Source organism: Wyeomyia smithii, chromosome 1, assembly GCF_029784165.1.
Source record: "Wyeomyia smithii strain HCP4-BCI-WySm-NY-G18 chromosome 1, ASM2978416v1, whole genome shotgun sequence".
Classification (NCBI taxonomy): Eukaryota; Metazoa; Arthropoda; class Insecta; order Diptera; family Culicidae; genus Wyeomyia; species Wyeomyia smithii.
This window is the reverse complement of record NC_073694.1, coordinates 25,162,656-25,175,798: the sequence shown is the minus strand read 5'-3', so window position 1 is coordinate 25,175,798 and position 13,143 is coordinate 25,162,656. Positions and strand designations below refer to the sequence as shown.

Below are 13,143 nucleotides of genomic sequence, written 5' to 3'. Positions count from 1 at the left end.
AGTTAATCATTGTTGTTATCAATTTAAAATTGGGCACCCAAGCTAACCCAAATACAGGATGAGCGTGAATGACTCAGTAATGAAATCACTTCACATCGCCGGTGTGGAACGTGCTTATTTAGTATGAAATCATCTTCTTCCATGATGGCACTTTTTTCATGGCGCCAGTTTTAAGGCTAGTCAAATTTCAGTGTTCTGATTCTGAATCAGTGACACATCCAGTCCTAGTTTAGCTTCTTCTAATGTTCTCGCAAAGAACGAAAATATTTGGAGTTAGTTTTGTAGAGCATGACTTTCGAGACAGTTGACATTTTCTACAATTTTGGAACTTTTCGGCATGTTTTTTATTTTATTTTGTGAGTTCCTTTCGACGATATTCTTTTTGTATTTTTTTACCTTTGGGAACATTCCTTACACTTTTGTTTTTTCCGGCCCTAAGAAGTATTTTTCGTCACGATTCCGGGCTGGATTTGGAAACACGCTATTCTTAGGTTGTTTTTTTTACTCTTCCAAAACATTGTTTTCGGAGCTCAATTCAGGAACATTCCACGATTCCATTCTTTCATGACTTTGAGCCTAATTTAAGATAATTTTCTCCTACCTTCGAAGTTTCTCACCACTTTCCGATTTAGTATTTTCTGACCATTAGAATCGAGTAACTGAGTAATGACCATGTCAAGAATAGCTTTTCTGATGACCTTCAAAAACATAACTTCATTATGCTTTTTCATTTGTTCCATTTGTTACCATTTTTTGGTATCGTATTTTCTGACCTTCTCCTAGGTTCCTTCAAAAATGCTTTTCATGATTAGGATCGACTCGGTTTGTGAAGTTTAATACCTTACAAAATACCAAATTTCGAGGAGCTCTAGTAGCCCTTTTCCGAATATTGACTTTCTTTGTTTGAACAATGCTCCGCAATTGCAGAGTATAAGTTCAACAGTTTCAGTTTTCAAATTGGCGAAAACGACATTCTGTTGAGTGGGTTCTTTAAATTTTATTTAGGTGATACCTACTCGAGCAGGGACCGCTCAACTGAACCCGTTATTACCCGAAGATCCTTTTTATTGAAGGCATTTCCTGTCTTCGGTTTGATAAATATTTGGGCTTGTCTGGATGTATCCGTAGCGTTCCACCTTGATTCTACTATGGACATTTCCCAGATTCTAAATTCAGTCCTTAGAGCATATTCGGGGACTCCACAAAATGGTTCCGGACCAGTAAAACTTGATGCTGAACCTTCTTTTGCTAGGCTGTCGGCTTTTTTATTTCCTTTACCTCAATGGCCGGGCACCCAGTATAAAGTGACTTCGTTCCTACTGGCTAATATTCACACATTCAATAATGGCTTGAATTTCTGCTTGAAAAACTGTTCGACTGTGTCCTATTGGTATTGCTCTATTGATTCCTGGTCAAAACACCCCGGGGCTCCAGTATTTTGACTCCCATATGCATAGAGTCTCGTTTTAACTACTTTGAAGCGAACGTTAGAGTTTGTCTCCGTTGTCTCCCAATCTTCTATTGTTTTAACATCGGAGGTTAGTCTGAATTCCTTAAGGATCCTTAAATGTCCTGCCAGGTCACCATCTAAGATATTGTTATAACGTTTAAATTGCATAACACAAACATGTGTATTCGTTGACCCAGTTATTGAAATACAGGCAAGTCTCTGCAGTTTACCAAGATTTACTTAAGCGGTTACCTCATTAATTTTAGGCCACCATATAAGTGAGGCATATGTGATTTTCTGCCGAACAATTCCAAATAAATCCAGTGGACAGTTGTGGGTCGTAGTCCCTATGTTTTTCCCATGGTTCTGCTTCCAACCCATAGGGCATTTGCACCCTTAGTGATAACCTTGTCTACACGAGAATTCCAATTCATTTTTTATCTAGAGTTACGCCATGGCATTTAACTTCTTCTGCAAACTGAATTCAAACTTCATCTTGAAATCTCCATCCAGCTGAGAACAGGGTGGTGTAGTGTAGAAGTGTTCCCTCAACTTGTAGTATGATGATTAGCATATTTTTTATTTTCAAACCTGTGAAAAAATAAAGTAATTGTTCGTGATGTTTATTTTAGACCCATTCTGTAAGTGGCCCCGCCTTTTTTGTGTGTTACGTCATTTCCCCAGTTTCGCAAGACACGAAGAGATTTTAATTCGTATGTACAAATCCCAGTTTCAACCACCTCAAGCGATAATATCGATCAATCGAGTTCAGTTATCTCTATTAGGTTCTTCGAAACAAATGTACCCGAGGTGTCCTCAAGACAACGCCGGAAGGAGGGCATGCCTTTCGAACGCAGTCCTCCGATATCGACAACCTCGTGCGCGTCATGACAGACTTCTAAGTCTTCGAAGTAGGATGGAATGTTTTGCAGGTTTGTGCTACATCATACCTCCAAATCGAATAATCTAACGGATTATGTACCGAACTTCTAGGGAGCCACAAATCTTTGAACAAAAACTTAGTTGGGTCTGATTTTTTTAGTGAAATGAACTGGTTTGTGAGGCCAGGACACAGCATCGATGCTGAATAGCTTTTCGTCGGAGAACAGGAATATCATTGTTCCTTCTTCAACAGATAAAGAGTAACTCGCAGCTTCTTTACCCGCTCCGTCATGTAGTGGTGTTCTAATTCTTGAAAATGCGTGAAGACTTTTATGATGATTCTTTGCATCGATTTTACAGTAATGTTGGTTTCTTTAGCAACTCTCCTGATGGAATGTACCGGTATGTGGAGAATTTTTGTGTGGTCCAATTAGATCACATTCAGCGTTCTGGGTTCTGCTGCTTAGAACCATCTTGTAGAGACTTTTCGCTGCTATAAACTGTGACCAAATGACGACCTATTACCCATGAAACCGCCTTCAGCGTTTTTTGGGTAAGCAGCAAACACCTAATAAATTTTCTAGAATTAATTTTCTCAAGTTTGCAATAGAAAAATTCCGATTCTCTCATGCAGCACTTGAAAGTAAACGTAACCAAATACTCTGTCAACAAAAATGAGTCATTAGTTACACAAATTAACCTAATATCTAAGTTCAAACATTTTCGCATTTTTTCTGCCGCACCCTGTACAAACGAATGTATGAAACATGAATCTCAGTTCGTGATGGACCGATGGAGCTGCCAGCTACGCAACAAAATAACATGTTCTATCGTGTTGCAACGTCGTAGGAAGCCAATTAAATTCTACTCGTGTCATCTGACCAAGAACGCAGCACTCTCAACCACGCAACAGTTTATGACAACATGACAACAAAATTCTATTTTTGCTGACGTTGACTGGTGGCAGACATGATAATCGTTGTACCTGTACACTAAAGAGTTGGCTGCGAAGTCTGTGTATAAGAAACAGAAGGTCAAGTTTCGAATCGGAATGTAGCACCAAGGCTTTACCTTGCTTAACATGTTTATTTTAGAACAATGTTGTAAGTTGCTCGGCCTTTTTTCAAGCTCTAACATTTTCCCTGTTTCGCAAGACGCAAAAAGATTTAATTCCGTATGAAGTACGAATGAATGAAACATGAATATCATTTCGTGTTGACAGACAGTAAAACTTGATTGATGGAGCTCTCTGTTACGCAACAAAATATATATAGGAACCGCGTTGAAAAAATCCGCGTATAAAAAAACCGCGTTATTTTAAAAAATCGCGTTGAAAAAAACTTCATTTAATAAAAAGACTCGATTAAAAATAATGGCACGTAAGTAAATATAAACTTGAAAAATGATATAAAAATGGTAACAAAACAAACAAAACGAGTTTATAGTGCTTCTAAAATGAAAATTCATTGAAGAACATGACAATAACTTTTTATAATGTTTTTTCCATATTTTTAAGCTTTCGTTCCTTAATCAGAAGTTAATCGCAGCAACCCTGACTCGTATCGTTATACAATGTTTAATGTATTTTTGTTACTTTTTCCCGAATCAAAAGAAATGCCAAATATTTGATAATAACAGCAAATAGATTAAACATATGCATTATTAGATTAATAAAGCTGAAAATCTTACTGTCATGAACCATAAGATTGATTTTTTACTTAATTAAATATACATATACTAAACATATTTAACACCGCTAAAAATAATCTTCAAAATCGCGTAAAAATAATCCGCGTTATTTCCAAAAATCGCATAAAAAAATCCGCGTTATTGTAAAAAAATCGCGTAAAAAAAACCGCGTATAAAAAACCGCATAAAAATTAACCGGGTAAAAAAATACCCCAGTGTATACACTAAGGTCGCTTTTTAGGCGGTTTTTACGCGGGTTTCTTTTTACGCGGATTTCGGAATTTACGCGGTTTTTTTACGAGGATTCCGGAATTTACGCGTTTTTTTTACGCGTATTCCGGAATTTACGCGATATTTTTTTTTGCGCGGATTTCGGTTCCTCTTTACTCGGATTGCAGAATTTACGCGTTTTTTTTACACGGATTCCGGAATTTACGTGGTTTTTTTACGCGGATTCCGGAATTTACGCGGTTTTACGCGGATTCCAGAATTTACGCAGTTTTTTTACGCGGCACGTATCCCCCGCGTAAAAAGCGACTTTAATGTATTCTTCAAGTTCAATTTTCTTTTCGTATGCCTAAAACCTCATTGCTTCTGAACATTTAAGAAGGAAAATTTTAATTCTTATTTTTTCTTGTAATTTTGAGCTGAAGTTTTGTTTGGAAGTTTCTTCCCCTCCAGAAACGTTTTAATATGATTCTGAGCTCAGTTCGAGAATAGTCGTGAATGTAAGATGTTTTTGTGTGATCCTAAACTTAGTTAGGAAACAAGTTTTTCTTTGTTTTTTTTTTTTTTTTTTTTTTTATTATTTCGCCATATCTTGAACATAGTTTGGGACCATTTTCTACCGTTCCTGGGATACTTTTTTACCTTTAGAATTGATTTCAATTATTATAGCTTAGTAATATTTTTTAGATCCTGAGCTCAACTTGGAATCATTACGATTTTTGGTTTATTCTGACCTACCGAAACTTTATTTATAATTCTGAGTTCATTTAAAAAACATGTCCTGTTTCGGCCTCCTCTGATCCTCGAAACATAATCCATAATTCCAAGTGTTCAACGCCATTTTCTGTGCCGACTTTTTTCGTTCTCCACATAACTCAGGGGAGTTTAGTCTGATCCTACCGAATTGTAAGATTACCCCTAAACCATTTAATTTTTTAGCTTTTTCTGACCTTCAAACAGAAGCCGCGTGTTCGACGTATTTCAGCCTTCATTTCAGATATAAATGGTGGTTTGAAAACGTTGCAAATGGCTTAACTCGGGATCATTCAATTTTCAACTATTGCTTGTCTTTAGAACTGATTACAATTATAGGCGTTTATTAGGTTGATTGCCCTATGATCATTTGCAAATTTTACAGCATTCAAAGACATAATTCACAGACTTCGCAGCAGCTAACAACAGAGAGTTCTGGAAGCTTTATCAGAGCTGGTCATATATAAAAAAACCATCGCACCGTGGTCGCTTTTAAAGCGAACACGGCGATGACGCTGCTACCGGCGGTGGGTGTTTGTTTTTGCAGCGAGATTTAAAGACAACAGCAAACAACATTCGTTCACCGGCCGAAAATTAACGCAACGTTGTAATCTAAACAGTAGGAAACGTACCGAGGAAAAAAATTAAGTAAACATTTTGCTCCCACGAGATATGCACAGAGTCGTGTTTGCGCGCGTGAGTAAGTAAATCAACGCTTGGTCAGGAGGGCACTTGTTACGGAAAGATTTGTGATCTATCTATCATTTTTGTATCGTCGAAAGCGGAAGATAGCATTGATAGTCCTAGCCATGGTGTAACACCGTATTCTACTTATAATGAAAGGTGAAATAAACAAAAAATACAACAGATTTAGAAGAGAGAATAGCGATTTGCGAAAGACGACACAAACATCTACACGCACACAAACGCACAGAAGAAGAGGTGTTTGCTGGCCAAATTGAACACGACATACCTTGGTGTCCCCCTTTGCCTATAACATTTTAAGGCGGTTCACACATAGTTTGATGAGATTTGCAATTCGGATGATTACGCGCGGGTAGCGAAAACAGAATGAAATGGAAAAATAAAGAGAAAAAAAATATGATGATATTGTTAGTGTGGGGTCAATTCCGAGAACACTCCTCCCCGGTGGTTACTTACAAAGTTGAGTGAATCAAAACAAAAAATCATAATAAACTCAATCGTAAGACCCAATCCTTGCCCCAATTATTTCCCCTGAATTCCTGGCAGTTATTCTGTGACAACCAAACTCTAACTAACCTGCTGCAGCTTGTAGTGATTGATGATGTCCTGGTCGGCCGGACAGGACTGCAAGAAGGCATCCAGCAGATACATGTGATACATATATCGCCACAGGGCCGTCAGGTGTTTCTAAAAGCAAAATTCTTGTTTCATCCCCCTCTTGTATTCCTTGCATTTCGACTACTTACTGGTATCTCGAAGTCGACAAAGTACTTGCCGGCAACCCGAATGTGCTGCAGCCGGGGCATCAGTTCACAGTCGAAGCAGCACATGGTGTCCCCGGTTAGGAATCGGGTGCCTCGCGCTGCCAGATGGTCGTTAATTTTTCGCAAGTGCGCCAGCAGTGCATTGTTCTTGTTTTCATCCTTCTTAACCAGCATCAGCTTCAGCTTGGAGTACAGGTTCTCGATCAGGGTGGCCACTTCTTTGTCCTAGAACGAACGCAAAACAAAAAAATTAGACTCAAATTCTATTCACGGATAGTATAGCCACTAACCTGCACGAACAGATTGTAACCACCGGGCACTGACTTCATGATGTGTCGCTCGATTTTGTCGTTCTCCAGGATGGCGAGCCCGTTATCGATCAGAATGGGCGGCGGTGTAGCTTCGAAGTTGGTACGGAAATCCGGCGGAGGCTTCTGCATGTCCACTGTTGTGACCTGAGAAAGAATACAGTAAAATATCTCATAAGTACAAATCTTCATTTACATTTCAGTTTAAATAAAAATCAGTGTATGGAAAAATAACATCATCTGTTCAAATAGCTCGTATTTATCAGCGCAAAAGCAAAACAATACGCTGCAATTAAGAGTCTAGAGTCGGTTTCACTCCGGTTAAGGCCACGCAGTGCGGACTCGCCGTCACCGGTCCGATGAACACAACACCTTGGGCAGGCGTAAATCAAAGGCTGAAAACCAAACCAGAGTTACATCATTTTCGATCACTAACTTCTTCAACCGTCACACACGTGTTATTTGTTTTTAAAACCAATGCCAATGCCAATGAAATCCTCCTTCCTTCCATGCGGAGCTTGCCAGAGAGCAAAGACGACCGCCGCCGCCGTCGTATTGATATAAATTTATTACTTTATAACATGTACACACCATTTCGAAACCACGCAAGCCAGCCAGCCAGAAAGGCTCCGACTTTTGGCCAAGATACCGACCGGATGGGCTGGCCGCCTGCGGAAGGTCACCACAGCCGAATCAACCAGTCTGAACGCCGCCGTCGTCGGAAAGAAGAGCAAAAATTTCTCGCGCGGCAATAATTGTGACCTTGGCGTTGAAGTTTCTTCGCTGCAATAACGGGCGAAAGATTACTTCATCGATAGTAATATAATCGTGTCGTAAATTTGATAAATTAGCAAATCCATCACCGAAACTGCTATAACAGGATGCGATCTCGAGCACAACTGGCTTGGATTAGATTGATCGCTTGAGCAACAATAAATAAATAATCAAAAAGTTCAATTTTGGACCTCGCTGTATACGTCTTGCGTTTCCTTGTAGTTAGTGCAACGCATAAAATTTTATTTTCACTTTAAATGTGACCTCACAGAGAGGTTCGTTAGATTTCGAGTGCTAATAGCTCAGTCATTTCTCGTCAGACTCACGAATTATTAGCATCAATCGATCAGAAATTCTTGTACAGTTGGATTCTTAGAGAAAAACAACCGATTTTTTGACAAAATATAATGACGATGTCAACGAATGAATTTTTTTTTGCAAATTTGTTCATGTGATTAGGAGCACTAGAAAGCTTCATATACCATATTAATTATTTATAAGGAATATTAGCAAGAATGTAATTTGTATGGAATAGAAATTACCATATTTTCAATTAAAAATCTTAAAGCGAATGTTCCCAACGGTTTTCTTTCATTCTTATAGCAATCGATCGGAAAACTAGCTATGCGTCCACCGGAATGCGGAAAATTGCGGCTCTGTGATGCCAACTATTGTACCATTGAAAAATATAGAGTCGTTGAACATATGTTTCCACCAATTAACCCCCTAGTGCCCAAGTTAATTTCTAGACGGGCTTCGGTAAAATCACTATGAACCATTCTTAACACTTTTTAAGTATTTTTTGAAGCTCTTCAAAACTTCGACTGCAGCCCGCCGAATGGCGGCATTGGGTTAAAGAGAATTAAAGCTGAAAAAAGGCGTTCCTTCCTAGTACAGATGAAGCTAAAGTATACAATCGATTTGATTTTACAACCGAATCGTTGTTGTTTTACTCGCTTACTTTTACACACAACTACCGAAAGTTTAACTCTCAGTAGTCACGTATAAAAAAACTAGCATGCAGAAATTTGGTCTTCATTTTAAAACCGATTACTGCAGCAAGAGGACGGTTGATTCTTACTAGAAACTAGCTCAATCCGACAAAACGGACGCAGATTTTAGCGCTACAAGGCCGAGCAGGCGGCTCATTCGATCGTAGCGTTCCAGAGCAGAAGGATTTTCAATTTTTTGTATCAAAGTTCTGCAGGAATGTTTGTGAAGAATTTGATCTTCTGTTTAGTGGAAGGGCTCAAAAATTTCGTCTTGGGCAATAATCGACTTTCTGGAAATGTTCAGCTCAAACATTTTTGAAGCTTCAGAAAGTCGATTATCTCTGAAAAATACCAGATGATTTGTGCATTTCTAGAGCATTTGGCATCAAAAAATAAAAATTTTGATATCGAAAATTTCACGCTTTTTATTGGTCAAAGAAAAGAAACTTTGACCACTTTAAGGCACGACCTCCAGAAGTCCGATTGCAAAGGGTTTTGCCTGGAACTTTTAAAACAAAAGTCCCCATACGTGCGGAGAAAACAACGACCGCCTGGATGCCCTTATTTCACTGCAATGCGGTAAATGTTTCTCATGGAAAACGGGGTGTCTAGTACATATCGGCAAAAAAACTTCCCGATTATGTCACACCCTGATGATTTTTGGCGTGATAAAATAGAGACAGTGATAAAATCGGGAAATTTTTTAAATTTTATTTTTTTTATTGAAGATGTTAAATCAATAACTAAATATGTAAAATCAGTGACTTTTATTTTTTTTTTTGAAAAATTTATCTGTACAAACATATGAAAAAAAGCTGCAGTTGTTTTTTTTTATAAATCGATATATCTGAATAATGACAAAAGATAGAGAGAAGTTGTCAAGGGATGAATTTAAGAAAACTGTCTGAGCTTTTATAAAAAAATATTTAAAAAATTCAATTTAAGATCCTGTACTGAAAAAAAAAATTTCAAAAACAAAAAGTTACTATAAAAAATCGATCATCACTATTTTTTTAAAACATTTTTTTAGATAGAAAATTTAGTTGCCTAAAACTTTTCTGAACAAACACAAAAAATAAAAAATTCAAAAAAATCGATGTAAAGTTGCAGATAAATTACAATTAAGTTTTTTATTCGTTCATGTTTTTGTTTGAATTGGTAAAATGAATTACTTGCTTCTTTGTAGCGCAGTACCATCAGCAAAATATTAGATGTTCTCACAACACTAAACTTTGCCGAAGACAGCATGCTGATATCTCGCACATATTGCAACCAGAAAAATCTTAAAATGTAAATAACGATTTTTAATGCCTTCTCATAGAAAACTTTATGTTGCTTGCAATATGTAAGAGATAGAAACATGATGTCTTCTGTAAAGTTTCTTGTTTTGAGATCACCTAATACTTTGCCTAAGACACCAAGCGTCTTTCTTTATCTAATGAAAAAGTAAATCTTCTATTCTATTCTATCTTACTTTTAGGAGGGATGATCACCCAGCTTTCTACATCAAAAGATGCGTTTTAAAATATTTTGAAACTTCTCCGAACATATTATACGGTTATAATAAACATTTGTATCACTATTCAATTATTCGCACGAAAACAGCAAAATGTAACATTATGTATCGGTTGAATTTTCAATGTAAACTACATCCAGAATGATACACAGAATCATGAAAAATATCTTAAATATTGAAGCGTAATAGAAAATCAGTTCACCCTGACATTTTTTTAATGAAATGTTTTATGATGATAAAATCGGGTGAAAAAATGTGATAAAATCGGGGGCAGATAAAATCGGGTACTGATATAATCGGGTGATTACTATACACTATTTCAGATCATGGACCGTCGGTGTCGGTCGGTCTGTGGCAATTGAATTGTATAACCCTACCTGGTTCTGAGAAAAAGGGCTGCCGTACGATTGAGCTAGAATTTTGCATGTGTGCATGTGTATTTGATTTATTTAAACAGCACGTGCGTTGCACGGTAAGCGTTATCGCTTATGGCTAATGGTAACTGAGGTGAAGTGACTGTTTTTTAACTGTTAGATTTAAAAAAATTTAATATATTTTTTGCCCCTATTTTGGCCTTCAGAAGGGTTTTTCGGCCATTCTGAGCTTAATTTGGGATCATTTTCTATTTTGGCCTTTTCTGGCCTTTAGAAAAGTTTTTTCGGCCATTCCGAGCTTAACTTGGGATCATTTTCAATTTCGGCTTTTTCTGGACTTTAGAAGGGGTTTTCGACGATTCTGAGCTTAATTCGGGATCATTTTGTATTTCGGCCTTTTCTGGCCTTTAGAAGAAGTTTTCGGCCTTTCTGAGCTTAATTTGGTATCATTTTTTATTTTGGCCTTTTCTGGCATTAAGCAGGGTTTTTCGGCCAATCTAAGCTTAATTTGAGATCTTTTTCTATTTTGGCCTTTTCTGGCATTAAAAAGGGTTTTTCGGTCGTTCTGAGCTTAATTTGGGATCATTTTCTATTTTGGCCTTTTCTGGCCTTTAGAAGGGGTTTTCGACGATTCTGAGCTTAATTTTGGATCAATTTCTATTTTGGCCTTTTCTGGACTTTAGAAATGGTTTTCAGACGATTCTCAGCTCAATTTGGGATCATTTCCTATTTTGGCCTTTTCTGGCCTTTAGAAGGGGTTTTCGGCCATTCAGAGCTAAATTTGGGATCATTTTCTATTTCGGCCTTTTCTGGCCTTTAAAAGGGTGTTTTAACGATTCTGATCTTAATTTGGAATCATTTTCTATTTTGGCCTTTTCTGGCCTTTAGAAGGGTTTTAAGACGATTCTGAGCTTAATTTGGGATCATTTCCAATTTTGGCCTTTTCTGGCCTTTAGAAGGGGTTTTCGGCCATTCAGAGCTTAATTTGGGATCATTTTCTATGTTGGCCTTTTCTGGCCTTTAGAAGGGTTTTAAGACGATTCTGAGCTTAATTTGGGATCATTGCCAATTTTGGCCTTTTCTGGCCTTTAGAAGGAGTTTTTGGCCATTCAGAGCTTAATTTGGGATCATTTTTTATTTCGGCCTTTTCTGGCCTTTAAATGGGTTTTTTAACGATTCTGATCTCAATTTGGGATCATTTTCTATTTTGGCCTTTTCTGGTTTTTAGAAGGGTTTTTAGACGATTCAGAGCTTAATTTGGGATCATTTTCTATTTCGGCCTTTTCTGGCCTTTAAATGGGTTTTTTAACGATTCTGATCTCAATTTGGGATCATTTTCTATTTTGGCCTTTTCTGGTTTTTAGAAGGGGTTTTAGACGATTCAGAGCTTAATTTGGGATCATTTTCTATTTCGGCCTTTTCTGGCCTTCAAAAGGGTGTTTTAACGATTCTGATCTTAATTTGGGATCATTTTCTATTTTGGCCTTTTCTGGCCTTTAGAAGGGTTTTAAGACGATTCTGAGCTTAATTTGGGATCATTTCCAATTTTGGCCTGTTCTGGCCTTTAGAAGGGGTTTTTGGCCATTCAGAGCTTAATTTGGGATCATTTTTTATTTCGGCCTTTTCTGGTTTTTAGAAGGGTGTTTTAACGATTCTGATCTAAATTTGGGATCATTTTCTATTTTGGCCTTTTCTGGTTTTTAGAAGGGTTTTTAGACGATTCTGAGCTTAATTTGGGATCATTTTCTATTTTGGCCTTTTCTGGCCTTTAGAAGGGTTTTCAGACGATTCACAGCTTAATTTGGGATCATTTTCTATTTTGGCCTTTTCTGGCCTTTAGAAGGGGTTTTCGATGATTTTGAGCTTAATTTGGGATCATTTCCTATTTTGGCCTTTAGAAGGGATTTTCAGCCATTCTGAGCTTAATTTGGGATCATTTTCTATCTCGGCTTTTTCTGGCCTTTAGAAGGGGTTTTCGAAGATTCTGAGCTTAATTTTTCATTTTCTATTTTGGCCTTTAGAAGGGTTTTTAGACGATTTTGAGCTTAATTTGGGATCATTTCCAATTTTGGCCTTTTCTGGCCTTTAGAAGGGGTTTTCGGCCATTCAGAGCTTAATTTGGGATCATTTTCTATTTCGGCCATTTATGGCCTTTAAAAGGGTTTTTTACGGATTCTGATCTTAATTTGGGATCATTTTCTATTTTGGCGTTTTCTGGCCTTTAGAAGGGGTTTTCGACGATTCTGAGCTTAATTTGGGATCATTTTCTATCTCGGCTTTTTCTGGCCTTTAGAAGGGGTTTTCGGCCATTCTGAGCTTGATTTAGGATCATTTTCTATTTTGGCCTTTTCTGGCCTCTAGAAGGGGTTTTCGGCCATTCTGAGCTTAATTTGGGATCATTCTCTATTTCGGCTTTTCCGGTCTTTAGAAGGGTTTTTTCGGTCATTCTGAGCCTAATTTGGAATCATTTTCTATTTTGGCCTTTTCTGGCCTTAAGAAGGGTTTTTCGGCCATTCTGAGCTTAATTTGGGTTCATTTTCTATTTCTGGCTTTGAGAAGGGGTTTTCGGCCATTCCGAGCTTAATTTCCGCAGCTCTACAATTAAAACCGATGACACCGATATGTCGTCAACAAAGCCTAGAAGCATGTCTTCGTGATGACACTTTTCTGCACACCCGTGAGCCTGTGCCTTTATTCCAGCTCATCTA

The 13,143-nt window shown here is 37.6% G+C and overlaps 1 protein-coding gene across 2 annotated transcripts in view; it reads right to left on the bottom strand.

The window, feature by feature from the left end:
• The window catches only part of LOC129727404 (chloride intracellular channel exc-4), a 42,303-nt gene that overhangs the window by 2,099 nt on the left and 27,061 nt on the right, over nt 1-13,143 (bottom strand). Inside the window, exons 3-6 of one of the 2 annotated variants that reach the window (XM_055685230.1) lie at nt 6,762-6,926; nt 6,454-6,696; nt 6,284-6,394; nt 5,976-5,993 (exon numbers count right to left, since the gene is read on the bottom strand). In XM_055685230.1, coding sequence (XP_055541205.1) covers nt 5,976-5,993; nt 6,284-6,394; nt 6,454-6,696; nt 6,762-6,926 — 537 coding nt within the window. The remainder of the gene's footprint in view (nt 1-5,975; nt 5,994-6,283; nt 6,395-6,453; nt 6,697-6,761; nt 6,927-13,143) is intronic. The other variant, XM_055685238.1, reaches the window with a different exon arrangement.